This window comes from Azolla caroliniana, unplaced genomic scaffold (genome assembly GCF_043228905.1).
Source record: "Azolla caroliniana isolate FFs.n. ecotype wild unplaced genomic scaffold, voAzoCaro1.0.p SCAF_3, whole genome shotgun sequence".
NCBI classification, from domain to species: domain Eukaryota; kingdom Viridiplantae; phylum Streptophyta; class Polypodiopsida; order Salviniales; family Salviniaceae; genus Azolla; species Azolla caroliniana.
Window position 1 is genome coordinate 7,613,529 of NW_028230438.1, and position 20,684 is coordinate 7,634,212.

The 20,684-nt window shown below is 35.9% G+C and overlaps 1 protein-coding gene and 1 pseudogene across 3 annotated transcripts; one reads left to right on the forward strand and one right to left on the reverse strand.

The window, feature by feature from the left end:
- Positions 1–2,995: 2,995 nt before the first annotated feature.
- Positions 2,996–7,245, reverse strand: LOC147866119 (zinc transporter 4, chloroplastic-like). Of its 3 annotated transcripts, XM_087316491.1 has the most exons (7): positions 7,081–7,245; positions 6,781–6,870; positions 5,552–5,664; positions 4,935–5,474; positions 4,462–4,559; positions 3,819–3,968; positions 2,996–3,643 (listed from the first exon to the last, which is right to left on the reverse strand). In XM_087316491.1, the coding sequence occupies exons 4-7, from the start codon at positions 5,455–5,457 to the stop codon at positions 3,338–3,340; spliced, it is 1,077 nt and encodes a 358-aa protein (XP_087172617.1). In that variant the 5' UTR covers positions 5,458–5,474; positions 5,552–5,664; positions 6,781–6,870; positions 7,081–7,245; the 3' UTR covers positions 2,996–3,337. The 3 variants fall into 3 exon arrangements, with proteins under 3 accessions (XP_087172617.1, XP_087172616.1, XP_087172619.1); XM_087316490.1 differs by lacking the exon at positions 5,552–5,664; XM_087316493.1 differs by lacking the exon at positions 7,081–7,245 and having other exon boundaries at positions 5,552–5,687.
- An 8,142-nt stretch (positions 7,246–15,387) lies between these two features.
- On the forward strand, positions 15,388–16,004 carry LOC147866120 (ubiquitin-ribosomal protein eS31 fusion protein-like; annotated as a pseudogene).
- The last annotated feature ends 4,680 nt before the right edge of the window (positions 16,005–20,684 follow it).

Genomic DNA, 20,684 nt, shown 5'->3' on the forward strand with positions numbered 1-20,684 from the left:
GAATTAGTGAGGCAAACCATGAGACTGATCTTATATTATTATATACCATATATACTAGTGAAGTCGTGACGTGCATTTCAATCCAGAATATGCTTAAATTATCTTTGAAAAAATTCCTATAATAGAGTGAGTCTTTGAGTTTTGTTTTATAACCAATGGTGATGATTTGAGGACATTTCTAAAGGGCAATGCAACATTACCTCCTTTTGAGCGTAAAAGTACTTTCAGAGATTTAATAGAGCAAGGGTCATGAACTTCCATTGAAACATTAATAAGGTCATTGACATCCATACCTCGAGGTGCTTTCGGCATATATTTGAAGAAAAAAGTGTTATGCGAGGGAAATCAGATCATCGATGGCAATGGCAAGCACAATATTGTTCTCCATTGTGCAAAAGACATAGGCAATGCAACTTTTGGTATAAGATTTTTGCCAAAGTAATTGCAAATAGACTTCAAAAGGTATTGTTGTCTGTGGTCCATCCAATGCAATATGGATTTATTGAGGGAAGGGACATCCTGCATAATATTATAAATGTGCAGATGGCAGTGGATTATGCAAAGGAAGGGACATCCAATGCAATATGGGTTTATTGAGGGAAGGGACATCCTGCATAATATTTTAAATGTGCAGATGGCAGTGGATTATGCAAAGGAAGGGACATCTAATGCAATATGGCTTTATTGAGGGAAGGGACATCCTGCATAATATTTTAAATGTGCAGATGGCAGTGGATTATGCAAAGGAATCCAAACAACAAATTGTAATGATACAACTAGACATCGAGAAGGCATATGATCATGTACGTTGGTCTTTTATTACTCAAGTTATGTCTCATATGGGTTTTAGAGAACGGATGTCTCGAATACCTTTGTTGTTAGGGTTGGGTGCAGTGTCACGCATTATGCTAAAGGGTGGAGTTACTAAGGTGATACCATTAAAAAGATCATAGACAAGGATGCCCATTGAGTCCATTATTATTTGCAATTGCGACACACCCGATTTTGGTGAAGATGCCTGAGTTGGCAACATCTGGGGAAATAGTGGGATTAGCTCTACCATAAGGGAAACAATTAATAACTCAAGCATTGCCTGATGATTTATTTTTATTTCTCAAAGCGGTACCTGATAATATAGCTAAAGCCATGGAGGTGTGGAAGGTATTCACATTGGCGTCAGGATTACATATAAATATGCAGAAGTCGATGCTTATTAGATGCACTGACAGTGATCTTGTTGATCTTGGATGGGGTGGCCAAATATTAGATCAAGAAAATGTATGTCGGCACTTAGGTTATCCTATTGGTGTTGATATCTCATCGTCGCAAAGTTTGAATTGGATATTAGGTACCATTTTGGACAAATTTATGTATTGGAAGTCCCAAGCATGGCCATTTAGTACTCATCTCAAAGTGGTACAAGCTATAATGATTCCAATGATTTCTTATTTTTAGCCATTACTATCGTTGACAAAGAAATCACTTGATCATTTAGCTCGTTCACTTAAATATACACTATGGAAGAAAGAAACAAAACTTGGTATGAGTTGGATATCATGGGACAATATTTGTACCCCAAAAAGGTTAGGGGGGAGTTGCATTACTAAATTTAGAAGATCATATGGTGGCTCGAAGATTCAATCTTTTGAAAGGTATGTGCATAGGTACCCAAGCTTGGGTAGGACTAATTAGTTATTTTGTGGAAAAGGTTGGTATATATCATGGGAAAACGAGAATTACAGCTTCGCGGTGGCATGTTGTTAATAGTACCCGAGAATTTAAATGTTTTGAATCTATTATGGTTCAACAATTGGTGCTTTCTTGGCAGTGATGTTTGAGTGGAAGTCTCTTGAGTGTAGAAAAGATTTAAATTCCTTGGCAACAGAGGTGTCGGTAGCTTCAAGGATATTACACTAGGATGGAAAGGAAAGCCTAAATTCACAGTTCAATCGAATGACAAGGTTAGGCTTTGTAATTGTGGAAGATGGTATATTAGAGTCATGTATGAAAATAATGGTGTTTTGGACAATTAGACATAAGTTTCATGTGCCACGTGGATATGGGCATATTTGGCAATCAATATTGGCATTACCTAGATTAGTTTTCCCGATTCCAGAGTTGGTGGTCAAGGACCCATGGAAAGATTGGTCATTTGGTATTGGGAAATCGATTTTAATGGTGCACACTAATGATGTTTTTATCATAAGTTGGTTGAAGATAGATCTTGGTTAGCAAATAAGGTTTTGGATACGTGATGTATTACTTGACATGTAAAGTGGTGGTGTAGAGTTTTAGATGCGGGATGGCAGTCTCATCTTTCATTTCGTGCAAAGATGTTTCTTTGGCATGCTTTAGTTGGTGCATTGCCTTTGTCGATCGCCTTAAAATGAAGACATATTTCGAGTGGGTTTAGGGTTTTTTTTGTATGGTGGTTGAAGACGATGCCAGACATAGGTTCATTACCTGTCCAGTTGCTAAAGCCATTTGGGTGCTTATATCACAAATTTGGGCATCGATAACTTCAAATATTTTGTCAACCTTATAACTGGGTTTTTATCGATAAGGATAAAGCTATGCCTGCACCATCATATAAGGTTGTGTTTGACTACCTCAGAAATTGGGGGATGTGGTTTAATTGGACCGAGAAATGGGTTCTTATTTGATGGACTTCATGGGGTAACACAACTTTGTAGGATAAAAGGGAAGTTGATTTGGCAATTTTCACAACTATGTTATATGGGGATGTTGTCCCGAGAGGAGATAGACTTAAGTCATCTAGTTTTATAACACTAGAGAGGGTTTCCTTTGCACTATCAATCTTTATGAAGTAGTGACGATAGCAAGGGTTGTATTATTATTTTGTTTTCATAACAAACATCAATTTACAAGAAAAAAAACCCCTGTAAGTAATGCAATAGAAATGAATATGGATACCATTTCAAGCAACCATTTGAAACCTTGATATATTCGATTTAATCTTCAATAGCAAATCCCAGAGTTATAATGTAGAATTTGTTTTATTCATTGACCAAAACAAAATTTATTGGTATGTTGCAATCTTTTACTCCGTGTTTGGAAATTATTCTTGAATGCATACACTATTTCCTTTGGGATGGCATCCGGGGTATATTCTTTTCTCTCTTGGACATTTTCCTCCACCATCACATCTTAATTTTTCTCTTCTTCTTTAGGAGCTGAATAAATGAAGACATATTTTTCCTGAGACTACGTCAAAACCTGTACAAGCCCTAGGAAAAACATGTCCGAAAAGTATATGAAACAAATGATCGACATCTTGTCTGGTGGCCAAATTTAAAGCAACAGTATAGCTTAATCATCACGCCCATATAGCCAATGCCGACATGGATGCCGCCCCAAGAAAAAGGGACATGTAGGAAAGAATTTGTAAAGCGCGAGTGCAACTTAAGCGTTTGTTCAAAAAATCGGCAGCGATGAGATCTACCAAGGCCATGTAGATAAGAATTCCAGCTGATACGGAATCGAATACTCCTTCAACAATAAGGGCCCCGGGACTGCTTGCATTAAATCTTGATGCGATACAAGCCCCGACAGCAATACCGAAAGGTGTGGTTAATGTAAAAAAAACAGTCATCACCATTGTTGATAATGACTTAAACCCAGCCTACACAAAGGAATACAAGCACACATATGCACAAGGAATTAGACATAATCGAAAGAAATATCAGTGTTCAATCGAATCATTGATGCTAACAACCATTAAAAATGTGGCCTATATTATTATATATTAAATGGTTCGTGCAGTTCAAGAAGTAGGCAGAATGTAAGTACTCACGTACCTTAGAGAGGCAACCTCCAAGAGCAAAGCCCTCGAAAAATTGATGAAATGAGAGGGCTGCAAGAAGCGGCCTTATTGTACATGGGCTTTCTGACACCCCCAAGGACATGCCTATGATGATAGAATGTGTCACAATTCCAAGCTCCAATACCTACAACCCGAAATGCGTCGACAATTAAAAGATAAACAAAGAAGACCAGGAGGTAAGAGAGAAATCATTTAAATACTTACGATCTCTCTTTCTCACATATGAATAGCTCAAATTTGAACTAATTACCATTCTTTAATCACTAACAAGCAACACTAACTGGTTTTTGAAGGGCAACATAGCACTAATATTTTGGGTTTGTATCAGGATAGTGTACAAAAATATTTTTAGTACCAGAACATCCTTACATTGTATTGATTTAGTACTTCAGAGGGGCATCAAGGTGATTTTCAGGAGCTCAGGGATATATCCGCTAGATATCCAATAACATAGGTGTGTATTGGATTGTGTAAGACATCTAACACATAGTCACATTTTGGGACAGGGATCAGGACAAAAATGGCAAGGATCCATTGAGACTACATCTAAAACAAGCAAGTGGAAACACATGCTAAGAGAAAAAATATACAGTAACTGCTTAAAAAGAGAGATTCACCTGGGAAACCACAACATGTCTACTATGAGCGGCTATATCTTCAGATGACGCAGATTCTTGAATTACCAGCTTATGTTGATGTTCCAAAGTCTCACCATCTATATCCAAGAAATGATGAAACACGAGGAGATGGCCATGAATACTATGTGATGCAGCATGTGTAAACCAGAGGACTTGCTACTTTTCAAGGATTTGGGGAAATGTTCGGCTAATTTTTATGACCATGGTTTCCAGAATGAAATTTTGACAATAAAGAAGCAATAAAAAGTAATATTTGCTCAACCATATTATTGCCCAACTTCATATACTTTTGTGGGTGTTTTCATGACCTATAGATTCATTCAAACCATTTATGTTTAGTAAATCCATTATGTTCCTCATTTTCCCCTCCTGAAATCAATACATCCCAACATTCATGTGAATACACAGTAAATACATCTATGAATGTAGCCCAACTGAGTTGTCATACATACCAGAAGGAAGGATATGAGAATGGGAGGCAGCATGCGCGTGAATGCCCACTACATGCATGTTCTTAGTATCCTTGTCATTGACAACAGCATCACTAGGAGTTGTTCCAATGTCTTGCTTTGTTTCTTCCCGTTCTTTTGCGTGCTTCTTTTCATAATACTCTGTACCTAACACATCCACCATAAGGGTGCCCAGAGCAGCCAACATGGCGATACAACCCGAGAAAGGGAAATCTTGCCATGGGAAGTCAGGTAAACAACTATCGGTTAATGCAGCCGTAGCATTGGGAAGTATGTGGACGAACCCGGTGGCTAAAATTACACCTGCGGCAAATGCCTTTACTATTGTAAAGAATGGTCCATCGGTCTTCAAAACCATTAGTTTTTTCCCCAGTAGTGGTAATGCTATCCCTAATGCACCCGCGAATAGAATACTTAAAATAGCGATCAACTTTAAGTGTAGTGCTGTGGTCTCATCTCGGCAGTCGGAATCGCTGTCAGTAGTACAGCTTGCTTGAAGCGCCATTGCCTTTGATTTCCAAGCTGTAAGAAACCACAATCAATCATCGATTCTCTCCCTCTTTTCTTTATATTTAGATTTTTTATTGCAATGGGCTTACCCTAATGGAAACTATTAGGTTACCAACACAAGTCTATGGATTAAGGTTACTCTACTCCATCATGTTTGCAACATTTCCCATGCCCACAATTGTCTTGCATCTTGACCTAGGCCCTACATAGCCCACAGTGAATTCACTAATAAAATCCATCATGTATTAACAAAGTCTTATGTATTAAGATTATGCCATCATGTGTTATCAAAGTCTATGTATGTAATGGAGGTTAGAGCATCATATGTTTATCAAAAGTCTAATGCATTAAAATTAGACTGTGAAGTCACAGTTTGTGATATATTGATCTTCATATCATTGTCTTTAGACTACATCGATTTCCTAATTACTAAGCTGGATAATATCAAAACATATGCTGAGTGTGTAAAGACAGCATTTTATCAAGGTCACTACGACATATCCTGATCAAACCAAATTGTAGAAGAAATTGAGCACAACGAGATGTACGCTAGGCTCATTGAGCAAAGCATCATCATGATCTATCACATGTAAAGAATAATTTGGGAACTTTCATCGGAGAATGCCTTCCTATTTTCATAATATGTTGACATATAAGATGTTCAAATAATTTATCATTTGCTGGCATACATATATGGCCACTTTTATTTGAATTTTCCATTTGTGAAAATCACTCTCTATATACAATGCCACTCGAGTGGCAATGCACCAACAACGTTATCATCATCATTTCTCACATGATTCATAATTATATATCATTCATCACAACTGACTTCACCATTTACCACGTCTGAATTCATCATTCATCATGTCTCACATGTACTATTTTCATCAAGCCTGTAATGTTTTTGGCCCTTTGAACAAAAGGATATGACAAATGAAAGATTTGAATCTTTGAATTTACACGGGAATAAAATGACAATGATAAGAATTAATGAATTGAGCTATATAATTATACATATATGAAACCATGGAATTTGATTTTGTTTTTCATAGTAATTCATAATATATATCATACATCACTACTGAATTCATTATTCATCATGTCTCACATGTAACATTTTCATCAAGCCTGTACTATTTTTGGGCCTTTGAAGAAAAGAATATGACAAACGAAAGAATTTGAAACTTTGATTTGAAATGGGAAAAAAAGGACACTGACAATGATGATTAATGAAATGAGCTATATATTATTACATATAGATGAAACCATGGAATAATGATTTTAGTTTCTCACAGTAGACAAGAGAAGCTCTTACATGCTATGAAGATTTGAGTTTCCTCTCTGATGAGAAGAGGAAAACAAGAGAAAATCCCTGTTGCACACCGGTCCAGCATCCTTTAATTCTCTGGCATAGTACAGATAAACATAAACCAAATAAACAACGGAAAAGGTTCCATATATAGGATTGGAAAAAGAAAAGAAAAAGAGAGACTCCAGAATTGTTTGCAAAGGAAACAATAATGCAGGAAGTCAGAAATGGGTATTGAATTGCTCAGAAGGGGGAAACCAGAGATTGGTGTATATATACATATATGCACATACAAATATTGATTACCTATAAGAAGAAACAATGGATTGGCATTAAGGAAGCTGGGGCATTCAATGAATTGAAGCGGTGTGCTTATTATTAAGCTGTAAAATGAAAACAAACGGAGTAGCGATGGTGAAAGTTGCAGAGAACAGAGGATCGTTTATATAGGCTCTCTTTTTTTTCCCACAGGAAAGAAACAAACAGACTGAGACAGACAGAGAAAGAGAAACAGACAGACAAGAGAAGAGAGAGAGAGAGAGAACAGAGCATTGGTCGTATCTGGACCGTCCGATCCTTTCTTTGATCCAACGGCTCAGATCCCGTCAAACATGTCGACATATTACAAATTTCCTCTCTCTTTTTTATTTTTATTTTTCGTTTATTATCCAAATTGTTTTCTAAAACACAAAATGCAGAAAGATACATCTAAATTTTCCCCCGCAAAAACTCCTCCACCGTCGGATTATCCCTCAATTTGCAGCGATCGAATCGGACGGTTTATATTACTTCTCATTCCTACCCATTCAATTTCCTAAGGTTCTCTCAATTTCCTAATGTTCTCTCCCTCTTCACACACACACACACACACACACACAAAAGAAACCACTTTTACATGGGCCAACACTTATATCTCCTTCCTTCCTTCTTTTTGTCCATGGGGGGGGGGGGGGGGGCATCTTTTGTATTGTATTTTCCGTATCCGTCTCTCTCTTTCGCCACAACCGTTCCCGCTAGATTGTTCCCCTCTGCGTTTCGTGCCTTAAAGAAAGAGAACATCGGTTGCTTCTGCATCAAAACGATTTATAACACAATAACGCGCTCGCATCTTACCTTTGGTTCTCTTTTCCGTTCCAGTAATAATGAGTAAAGACTTTTGCATCTTCCCTGTGCTCCAACCATAATTCGCAAACTCTCATTATATATAATACCAACCGAAAGAAAAATGGAGCATGCAAGTTGTGCGCAAAGGCCAAGTATTTTTACTACTGTTGATCAGGGACGTGGAGGAAGGGAGGGGTTGAGAGAAAAATGATGGTGGAACATTGCATTTTTGGGAGGTTGAAAAAGAATGTAATGAGTGGAATGAAGAAATAAGAGAAAGAAAACAATCTACGCAATTGATGGCCAACACATCCTAAATTGAAGAGATGCGATCATTTTGTCTCACAAGATCTTCCATGGCATCGCCTCACCAAGAGAGGTGGCAAACGGCTTTGAGAGGCCTAGCTTGAACAAATATTTGTTAAAACTCTAGATTTAAGGAGTAACGAAATAAGAATAGCGAGTTCTAGGAAAAATAAAATTGAAATGCATGTTGATCTCTTTGGTCTTTGTGAACATATATGTTGAATTTCCAAACTGATTAAAAGATACATGTACCATGTTGTTATATGTGCACATTCGTGGTTTTTCTTCATGTGGTCGTTATTTTTTGTGAGATGCTCTAAGAATAGGAGGACAATTATATCACATTGTGCCTCGCACGTAACATGTTGTTCTTTCTATGAAGAAATTTCAAATCGCCAAAGTTGAGCAAATAATGGATCCTTATCAACACAAGTGATTATCTACAATAACATACTTATAAACTTTAAATAATATTGTTTGCATAAATTATCCTACTTTTAAGTGTATCTTCAAGTCCTATATTCCATGGGCACCTCCTAATTTGGAATATCTATGTATTTGAATTTTGTAAATACAATGCTAAGACAAGCTTGAATAGACACTAATTGTTTGTATACTCTCTTCCATGTGCATGGATGTTATCGTTTTGCTATTTCTTTGCGATGTAAAAGGTACTGGACCTACCCAACACAAAGTCATCACTCATGCTATGATGTTCTTTCAGGATTACCTTTAAACTTTGAAGGTGGATATTACAGTATCTATACCCTATAAATAATGGGAGATTTTGTAAGTGTTTTTGGAAGGCAAAGTTTATCATTGTGATTCTAATAGAAGGAACTGCATTCTTTCAAAAGCTTTAAATTGCCTCGTATTCTAGAATAATTGTAAGCATATGCGGAAAATTGTTGATAAAGGGATGGCTCCTATGTTGCTACGCTAAGCTCTCAAAATTGATCATCGAAGTTGAAAGAACATCTATTGCATATTTCTTTGAGAGTACATCGGTTAGTAGATATTTTGTTGATATTGTATCTCGATTCACATTAACTTGACCCAATATTCATTTTCATTGCATGTATAATTTTCAAACCATTAAGTTCTTTTGAGTATACTCTAGCACCTAAAATTTCTAAGAACCACTTATAGTCTTTACCATCATTCCAAGAAAGAACAAATCTTACACTTCACTTGCAACCAAATGATTGAAATGAATTGTGCCGTATAATGTAAATCTAAAACAATCTACATTTAGCTGCATTTTTTGTTGCTTTTTCAAGTTATTGGCTTACACAAAGGGAAGATGTTGAAAGTTTTCTTTGTAGAATATGTACCAAGCCTTTGATATTTGTTTTTCCCCTTCTATAATGTAAAGTGTGATTCATCAAAATAAACATTCTATCTTTCATTTTGCATACACCCGTGCATTTCATTTGCTTATGCATGTGTACACAAAAGGGGTGCCAACAAGAATTGTAGCATAAATTGTGAAGAACTACGTAGTACCCCCAAACCATCGATGTGTGACGGTTGCTTTCACATTCTGTTCAGAAAACAGTTTTCGCTTTTTATGCTACCATAACACATCGACAAGAAATGACAAGACATAGATTGATCTTGTCTTTTTGTGCTATCTCTCATGTCTATGCAAACAATCAATTAAAACAAGAGGTGATGTTTCTTTGCCTTCGATTTGTCTCCTTTGAGAATGCATGTCGACCAATAAAATGTGCACATGAGGGAGAGCATGACCCTAAATATTGCTTCGTCTTCTTCCAAATGTGAAATGATGAATGACAAATATTCCAATGAATTTGGCTCTATCTTTCCACAATAACTAAAACATGTGCACATGAAGCAGTTTTGATATCTAAGAAATATAAAAGTTTGACTTTGTTCTTATGTCAATTATTGTTTACTACTTTTCCTCTCTTTTACGAGGATGTCGATTAGGTCAAAACTTTCTTGACGCCATACAAATTATTATGATTATATGAAGTGCACCACCAATAAGTGCTATTTGATTTTTTAAAGTCTAAGAAAACAACCCATCTTGTTTTTTGTAATGTGAAAAGATTTACTAAAATGCACAAAGACATGCTTTATCGCCTTTCTACTAAGTCATTTTAGATTGGATGACAATTATTTTTCGAATTACTGCTATCCTTTGACGAAGTAGCCAATCTTCATATCCGTAAACCTTTATTGGTACATTAGGAGTGCCTCTCTTTGTAGTGACAAATCATAGACCTCAATGGAACTATCAACTTCCATGGACCCTTTCTTGATATAAAAACAACATGTTAATGTACCTTATTAAGGTTCAACATCCATGTATAAGTTGTTTTTGTATGTACAGGTTTAGGTGTACATACATTGTCTTTTATTCTACGTTGTAAGCCTACGGGCAGATAACTTTTACTTGTACTTTTTCGATGTTTTTAATACTATTGAAGGAAATCTTTCAAGGAAAAAAAAAATTGTAAGTCGATATTTTTGAGTAAATTAATATTTTTTTCATTAACCATTTATCATAATGTAGAGATATTATCTCTTACATTATAGCTCTGTATTGCTAGATGATGTGCAAAAGCATGAGGATTTGTGTGGGTTGGTGGAACCATTGGGGTTTTGGACGGGGAGATATTATCTCTTACATTATAGCTCTCTATTGCTAGAGAATAGGTACATGATCTAAGATGTCTCATAGAAGGGGAAAGAGGTGTTAGGAAAGAGAATATGTAGGTCAAGATCTTGGCTTATGAAGTTTCAAAACCTCTAGTGTTATACATACTAGAAACTAGATGCTTAACCCAATCGAGAAAGGAAGGATATAAAGTAGACATAGTTAGTGGTTGTAGTCTAGATAGAATTTTTTGTTAGATTTTTCTTTAGTATACTTGGGTCCCTTACCTCAATTAATGAGTTGCTCTTATATAGGCAATAATGGCTAAACACATATCACCACTTGGCACACATGACTTAACCTTTTTTCAAGTACTTATAATGCATTTCATGCTTATGTTACAAGGTTTGAGTCTTATTCTCTCAATAAGGTTACACTACATTACACACACACACACACACACACACACAACCTGCTTGACAATCGCTACATGTGTGAAAACCAATTACTACACCAATTGTGTGGAGGCAAAGGCAACACAACATCCTTAGTGGTATGATTCCTCTTTGAACAAATATGGTATTGATCCAGATGTTTGATCGAAGCTATTGATCAATCATGCCATTAAGGACCTCGCCGACTGTTATGGCATGCTGCAAAAGTGCAATACTACGCAAACAAATAGACTAGCCAAGTTGACACACAAGAAATTTCACAAAACATCCCAAACAAGATCGTCAACAAAGGTCATCAATTGGGATCAAAAGATTCAATCCACATTCTAGGGATTGTGGAAAAATTATAAGGTGATTGATCATTTAGGCCATTTCGTGCAAATGTTCAATTGTGAATCTTTTCAAATCCAAGGGAAGGAACGAGTCAATAAAGACATATCCCAACACAAACACAAACTTTAGATGCTCCACCTTGCCAAAGATTGACTCAACAACATGTTGCACTTGGTTATCTTATAATAGAAATGCAAGGCTTATGCCAATTGTTGTCACTATCATTGTGAATTTCTCTTCAGAAAAACAAACCGGTTCACATATTTTAGATCCAAAATCCTCTCATTCTTAGAAATCTCTTAATATGGTGTATAAGCTTATGTTGGATTGTGGTTGTTATGATTAGAGCAACTAATGATATTATTGAAAATAAAGAAATAAATAATTGAGGATGTTGTTCCTCCTATTCATCCTCGAGCAAAGGATTTGGGATGATCCATCCTAAACCCCAATGGCATCCCATACCACCATCTATGGAGATGCATCTTGACTTAGAGTAGATGTAGATGATAGGTGCCTTGAAACAAGTGATCTGCCAAACTGCCAAAGTCTCATATTCTCATCAAGGAGATAATAAAATGAGATAGCTAGTACCATATTTATGTCTTAAGGTGAACACCCCTTGACTGCCACATAGGTTTCTATGTGTTTCAGACCATGCTAGGTTGCCTCAAATCCTAGGATAATTATCCCTCCTCATTTATGATAAACTATCCTTCCCATTTAGATCTAAAGTTATGTCCATAACATAATCTCCCTCTTCAACTCTTGCAATGAGATTTGAGAAAAAATTGTTCTGAGAATTTCATCTCTCTCCCAAGTGGTGTCATCTAAAATTTTATCCATCCATTTAATTTTGAATTCTCTATATTGTTTGGAACATAAATTTTTAGTTTTTATAACAAGAATCTATCTAGTTCATGAGGCTTATAAGGTAAATCCTCAAGAATCACAAATTCTTCAATGTTAACCGTGTTATCGTGAGAACCCAAGACTTCTTTTAAACAACTTACATGAAACATGGGGTGAACTTTGACACCTTGTGGAAGAGCAAGCTTAGGGGAAGATGAACCTATGCGTCTAAGAATATGTCACAAACAAGTAGAATAGAGCAGAACCGAGATGAGACCAAATACTAAGAGAGAGATGAGACAAGAGAAAGAGAACAAGAACTCAACTAATGCTTCAATAATTGGTGTTATTCACCTTGATTGGAATCAAGGTGCACCCAAGTATTTATACAAGAAGGTGCAGGTATGCACACAAGCTAAGAATATTCTAGAGAATGCATGAGAATGCATACAAATAAGGGAACTTCTAGTGTTCAATATACAATGCATCAAGTTGAATTTTATAAAAGGATGCCCCGATTGATGTAGCTCAGTTGGTAAGGTTGCCCAATGGAGACAAGTAGTTTATGGGTTCAACCCCTACATTCTACAATGGCATATACATGTCACAGACGCTTTGACAGAATAGTAAAAGGTCCATAGTAACGAGGACATAATTTAGTACACTTGCCCATAGATAAAGTTGTTGAATTACAAGGCACATGTAAAGGTCCATAGTAATGAGGAGATCATTTAGTACACTTGCCCATAGATAAAGTTGTTGAATTACAAGGCACATGTAAAAATACCTTCTACCTAGAGAGGGCCAAACATTTGAAGTTGCCTATTGTGATTGTAAAAAAGAACATGCTCTATCTCTAGTTATTTCAATATTTTCTCATACAAAACATATCTTGCATATCCCTTAGGAAGTTTTGTGTACTCTGTAACTCAAAAAGACTATATCTAGTCGACACATGTTTCTAACAACTACTATAAGAAAGTTCAAGCATAGAAAGATGTTTGCTTTTACCTAGCTTTTTGGCTACATAAGCTCGAAGTATATCCTCCATTATTTTGTTAACTCGTTCGGTTCGTCCATTTGTTTGAGGATGATTAGATGAACGCATGCTCAAAGCAGTTTCTAGGTTTTTAAAAACCCGAGCCAAACTTTGGTAGTAAACTTAGAATCTTTCTCACTTATTATATCCATCAGTAACCCATAAAACGTAGTAGTTCATCAACGGATCAATAAGCCATTTTCGTAGGAATAAACATGGTTTCAAGTTGTTACCTTGGTTTTGGTAGGAATAAACTTGGCCATTCTTGTTCGTTGATCAACAAGCCCCAAAAATGGCATCATTGCCTCTTTGAGTCTAGGGTAAACTAACGTTAAAATCCATAGATATACTTTTCCATTTGTTATTGCGAAAGCCCAATGGATGTAGAAGGCTTGCAACTTTGTGTTCGTTAGGCCTTATTCACTTGATATTGCAAGCATTTTGTTACATGTTCTTGAATGTCATGACATATGTTTGGCCATTAAAAATGAGTAGAGACAAGAATGAGTTGGTCATGTTGATGTGGGTAATAATTGATTGTGTGTGTTTTTTTGCTTGTATTTTCTAATCCTTCAAAAATTAAAATTTGATTAAGTGATTTATCCAAGGTTAATTCAACTTTATTATTAATGAGTGTAAGAGCGTTGAGGTGAAGCTCAATTATATTAATAGCACTAGCATTGACGAGCTTCGGGATTAGTTTGACACCCATACTTAACCATGTTACCAACATTAGGGTAAACATTGATTCACCCTACCTAACAATCTCGATGTGGAGAGAGGACTCCTTTGATGAAGAAATGTGTTTGGGAAGAAGGCCTAATGCAATATTTCTCTCTTTAAAAAGTGTAAATTTAAGTTGACAATAATTTTGAAGAATTTACAAAATAAAGAAAATAAAACATACTTCTTAGTCTAGATCTGAGAGCGTTGCATTTCAACATCTCAAAAACACAAGCTTGAACAATTAGTGATTATAGATTCACTAAATTATAGTCTTGAAACTTATGATGATGTGGTGGTAAATAGGATTTGCAAAATTGATGCGTCGTCTCTTTTAATAAAACTAGTTGAGCTAATAAATAACATTTGTTCTTGAGAAGCTTTCTAAGGGCATGTAAAGAATTGAAGGCAGCTCTATGGAGAATCAAGTATAATGAAGATACTTTATAGTACGTATGTGACTGTGAGAGTAGAGAGAAATATACAATATACAAGGTTATCAAAGACAAATAACTTAACAAAGTGAGGATAATTATACAATGATAAACTACTAACCAACTATACATATAACCAGTGTTGCCTTTTGACGGCCAACATTGCCTGTCATGAGAACGGTATTCCAAAATTTTTGCCTGTCAAATTGACGGTTTACCAAAAAAAATGCCCTTCAAAAAGTAAATAATGTTTTACCTAGACACACCACAACATAATGTTACTACGTAGCATGTTTTTCCAGTAAAACATGTACGAGACAATGATGCCATAAATGCAAGGATAAGTCCAAAGATTAATTGGTTTGGTATTTAACACTATACAATAAAGTTAGATATGCAAGCCATATCCTATAGAGTTTTTGCTTTGGTCCTAGAGGAGTTCGCGACATGTTAACATGTTAACATCAACTGGCAACATGAACTAACATGATGAAACATGATTTTATTATTATTAACTAGCCTCGCCGATGCATCCGCCACTCCATACACGATTCTATGTGCACATACGTATATGTGACACCTCGAAATATATGCATAGATATTTATCTATCAACCTAACCTACACTTAGATGATGATGTATGGACATACACATATACATATATTATACAAGATGCATGTTGATGTATGTCTCGATGCATCAATGGGTGAGGACCTTGGCAATTTACTACTCCTCTGAGCTTCGATTGTAGGACAAGATGCAGATCTTCGTGAAAACCTTAACTGGTAAGACCATTTCTTTAGAGGTAGAATCCTCTGATACCATCGACAATGTCAAGGCCAAGATCCAAGATAAGGAAGGGATAGCCCCGGATCAGCAGAGATTGATCTTCGCCGGGAAGCAGCTCGAGGATGGGCGAACCCTAGCAGATTACAACATCCAGAAGGAATCCACTCTCCATCTCGTGTTGCGTCTGCGCGGTGGGGCTAAGAAAAGGAAGAAGAAGACATACACAAAGCCCAAGAAGATCAAGCACAAGAAGAAGAAAGTGAAGCTCTCTGTCTTGCAATACTACAAGGTGGACGACTCAGGGAAGGTTCAGAGACTCCGTAAGGAATGCCCTAATGCTGATTGTGGTGCTGGTACCTTCATGGCCAGCCATTTTGATCGCCATTATTGTGGCAAGTGTGGGCTTATGTCTATCAGCAGAAGGCATAAGCTTCATATTTAGGGTTTGGACTTTCTATGATGGTGTAGGTTGCATGCATGAAATTAGAGTTTTTTGTGTCTAGTTTTTCTTGCGGACTAAATGTATCCTATTAGTTTTTCTAAATATTCAATTACTAGTGTTCTTTGCATTCCATAGAGAGAGAGAGAGAGCTACCTTAGATGGGTGAGTAGGACTGCTGCAGGTGTTGCTTAAAGCCTGAATCTATGAGTAGACTGTAGCAGGAAACGAGCAACAAGCTTCGAGTAGGGATAGTTATTAGTGAGCACTGAGTTGCAAGCTTCCAGCAAGGTGCAGGGCTGAGGGAGCAACGAAGAAACAGGGGAAAAGGGGAGAAATGGGGGGAGATGGGGGAAAGGGGGGGAAAGGGAAAGGAAGGTTTTAGATGGGGAAACGGGGCGGGGGAATTGGGAAGAAAAGATTCATAATTTAGAGTCTAGACTCTATTAGTTTTTTTACCTTTTCGTTACACACATATGTGAGTCTTTCAAATTCACACACTCCCAATGTAACTTGAACAATTTGTTCCTACTACCTAGGACTATAATACTATTGTATTGGTCTTAGTAAAATTTGACGGTATTAGGAAATTTTAAGCCTTCATTTTTACGTTTTCATAAAACATATGCCCGTCAAGATTGACGGTTTCATTTTTAAATTAACCTTCATATACGGTTAAATTTGCCAAAAACGTTCAAAACGGCCGTCAAAAGGCAACACTGCATATAACTAAGCATAAATCAACAATAGTCAACACTAGATATAATAGAGACAACTAGTTTTATATATTGAACATTCTATGTGAACTTCACATACAGGGAGAGTGAGTGAGATATAGTAAAGTAGTCACGTCATTCAATAAGAGGTGTTGCCATCCATTTATTATAAGAATGGAGTTTGTGACACACGAGGTGTTTGGTTGAGCTTGACATCTCAATTGGTAAAGGTCACACATACACCTTCCATATAATCTCAAGTCATACTATCTTATAGATGGTGCCCAATGTGGGCACTCATATATAACAGTGCTCGACATAACTAAGAACCTAGTTCCAGATCATCCCAATGTTTATGATAAAGTAAACCAAACATTTCTCGTTTCATTTCCATTAAAGTTTCCCTTGAGTATGGGCTCGTATAGAAATGGTCATTGACAATAATTCGTACCAATTTATAACATTGAAATCTCAATTCCAAACATCATTCAAAATTTTCGTATTTCGATTTCCACATCACATCTATATCTCATTTCTAATACATCTAATGTTTCTAGATTATGCAATAATGTCGACACATGACTTATAGTTGATTGCTAATGCTTTATGAAATTTCGCTTATTTAATATTGTCAATATTGGGACCATGTTTTTTTAAGGTCTCATTTATTTATTGACAATATTGGGGCCATGCCTCTTTTTAAGGTCTCACTTATTTATTCTTGACAATCGAGCATTGTAGCCTTGCCACTTTCGGTGTAAGTTATTTTAATTCTTTTCTATATTCCTAGGATCTATATTCAAAAATCCAAGAAGGAAGAGAATAATGAGGAGCCTATATGTTATATAGATAGTTAGAAAAATAATTTTACTTAATTCCTAACATCAACATTACATTAATTAATCTCCACTAATTACCAAATAAAAATACTCATATTGTTTATCATAAACTAGCCTATCCAATTAACTTAATGGAGTCTAAAGTTAATCTTATATTTAGATTGTAGCCTTGCCACTTTCGGTGCAAGTTATTTTAATTCTTTTCTATATTCCTAGGATCTATATTCAAAAATCCTAGAAGGAAGAGAATAATGAGGAACCTATATGTTATATAGATAGTTAGAAAAATAAATTTACTTAATTCCTAACATCAACATTACATTAATTAATCCTCAATTTTAAACAATCTCCACTAATTACCAAATAAAAATACTCATATTGTTTATCGTAAACTAGCCTATCCAATTAACTTAATGGAGTCTAAAGTTAATCTTATATTTAGATTGCACCTTTGCCATTACATTAAATATTAAATAGTCTTTCTAAGAGGGCCAACACTAAACAGTTTCTTGATTCCACTTCGTTGGACTCCATGATTGATTTCTAACCACTACATGTTAAGAAAAAAAGACACGTTACTTTAATTGCTTAGAAATGACTAATTGAGATATTTCACCCTCACGTGAACATGCTAGAAAAGCCACTAATCAAAGGCAATGGTTGACCAATGGCCAAGTGTCTAGTTGCCAACACCACGATTGCCCTCTATTGAATGCACACTATTTCTCTCTCCCTCCCTTGAGTGCACATAAACTCTCTCTATTGGCACAACAAAGGATAGAACTCGTAAAAGGTGATTTAATTTCTAATGCTCTCTTAATACTAGTAATTGTGTAGTTGCACTATCAACAAATCATGGGCCACACTATCGTAGTGGTTATATTAAAGTTACACAATAGTGATTATATTCTCATTAATGCAAGACTTTCTCCATTACATAATCTATAGGCTCACTTCTAATCTCTTCATTTCCATCTCATCGTAATGCCATGTGTTTCTGTGTCAAGATGCATTCTCTCTCTCTCTCTCGTCAAGATATTAAGCTCAAACACACACTCCTTGGGACATGCATGAGTTAAAGTCACACTTGTAATAAACGGATGGGAGATACCTTGTGTTGAATGAAGTGGTGCTTTACATATGCTAAACACACTCCCATAATGATAGATTGGTTCAAACTTCTATGCAAAGGGCACATAATGTTCTATTAAACCAATTCCTCTCTTGTAAATATTTCTTATCTTTGATTTGTACTTGAGTTATATAGTTTATTGGTTCCTTATTTATCATTTATATAATAACCTCTCATTTTTCTTAATATCTTGTCTTTCTTATTCTTGTGTATTGTCTTTCTCTCTCATTTCACAGAACACACACACACACACATCACACATACACTCACATGAACACCTAAAGTCTAACTTATCTCCACAACATATATGATAATATGTATACTTGATCATTCGTATAACTACTCTTATCTTCTACTAGCCCCCACGTTGGTTGTTTCGTACTCACCTCCCACCCTCCCTACGTTGTAGGACACATGATCCGGCTCGTACTGGCCGGTGATGAAGTGCACTAGTTTATAGCTATAGGTACCTACTTACATTAAGTAGTCAGTTTGAAAGGATATGCATGTAGTCTCATATTCTTGAACTCGGTCAAGGGGAGATTCCCCGATTTATGTATAAGCCACCTTGTATAGTCTTTTTTGTAATAATCTCTCCTAATTAATGGGAAAGTAGCTTCTTTTTGGGAAAAAAAAATATTACTATTATCTTTCCAATACTTTGGTGGGCACTGGTGCTTCTCCATAGGTGAAAGTATGGGATGGTAAGACAACTAAGTCTGTGTAGAAAGAGTTTGAAAATGTCTGAAAGAAGTTTCTTAAAATAATTCTCCAAGTGAAGAAAGAAAGACCTTACACCCTCTTACTTCTTGAGATGGGATCATTTCCTGAGTATTATTGCGGTGGGGGATATTAGAATCTCTCACTTGTGAGATTATGACTATATAAAGGGTTATTGGATACATGCATAAATTTAAAAAATGTTTGTGACTTCAACTTCCTAGAATCATAAGAGAAACATGAAACATTATCTAAGAGACACATAAAAGCCTTAGATACAAGGTATAAAAAACTGGTTTGGAAGATGGAATGCAATACACTTGCTCCATGATGCATTAATAGATTTCTTTGTGAATGATACCTTTTTGCAAAGCTAATGTATCATGACATGGGGAAAATGTGGATGTTAGTCATGCTTTAGACATTATACTACATATGTTGCACCTAACCATCAATACATGTTAGAGTTCCCATTGTTTATCATTCGAATAATTGGTTCCATATGATAGACATTATACCACATATGTTGCACTTAATCAAACAAGGAAACCACACACATCAATACATGTTAGAGTTTGTCCCATTGTTTACCATTCGAATCATTCTTTCCACACAACTTAGTTCACACTTACTGCTATGTGAGACGAGATATTGGAGCATATGTGATGCGATTAGTCATCTATGCACGTCTTGCCTTAAAAACGTTCGGTAGTGGGAGTATCACACTTTGATACAACGTTTTGCCTTTGAACACATTTGACTTTGGTTTCCACACATCTTTGACCAAACCCAATCCTTAAATAGAGTCATAGTGTTCACTCTCATTTGGTGACATTTATTAGTAAAGGCCTTAAACATTGAGAGTCACAATTCACTTTCACATGCATTGCATGAAAAGGTTATATTCATCTCATAGGTCATATTTGACCTCTTACAATAATCGTAATACCCCTTTTTTATCTACCTCTTTTTCACCTTTAATTTGTGTGATTTGAACCCATGACCCTTTCTTTACCAAAGTACTCAGCTTTGACAATTAGTTTTATACTTACAACTAGATAACTTCTAAAAGATGCCACTCCCCAAGTTTTTACGATGTTGATAATATCAATAAATATGGAGACCAAGATGAAGATACCAAAGGTATAGGTTTTATTACAATTGTATCCTTATGTATCCTTATTGCGACCTTACAATTGGTATAATTGGGGCCTTATTGAGGGTTCCCTAACAAAAATTAACTTTCCCCACTCTTGGAGAAGGATGTTCCTTAGTCACATAATTTCAAAGCTTCTATTGAAGAATTAGAATCATGCTTTGGAGTAATTGACAAGCATTGAATTTTAGCATCTAGAATTCGGAATATAAAATAAGTCTCTTTTCCAACATCCATATGTTCCTAAG

Bases quoted from the DNA above. Each gene is read 5' to 3' on its own strand.
- LOC147866119 (XM_087316490.1), bottom strand. From the start codon at position 6,859: ATGCTGGACCGGTGTGCAACAGGGATTTTCTCTTGTTTTCCTCTTCTC. The intron at 4,560-4,934 runs GTATGTATGACA...TCTTGGATATAG, and splicing joins TTCTCATATCCTTCCTTCTG to ATGGTGAGACTTTGGAACAT. The intron at 3,969-4,461 runs GTGAATCTCTCT...TTCGGGTTGTAG, and splicing joins GACATGTTGTGGTTTCCCAG to GTATTGGAGCTTGGAATTGT.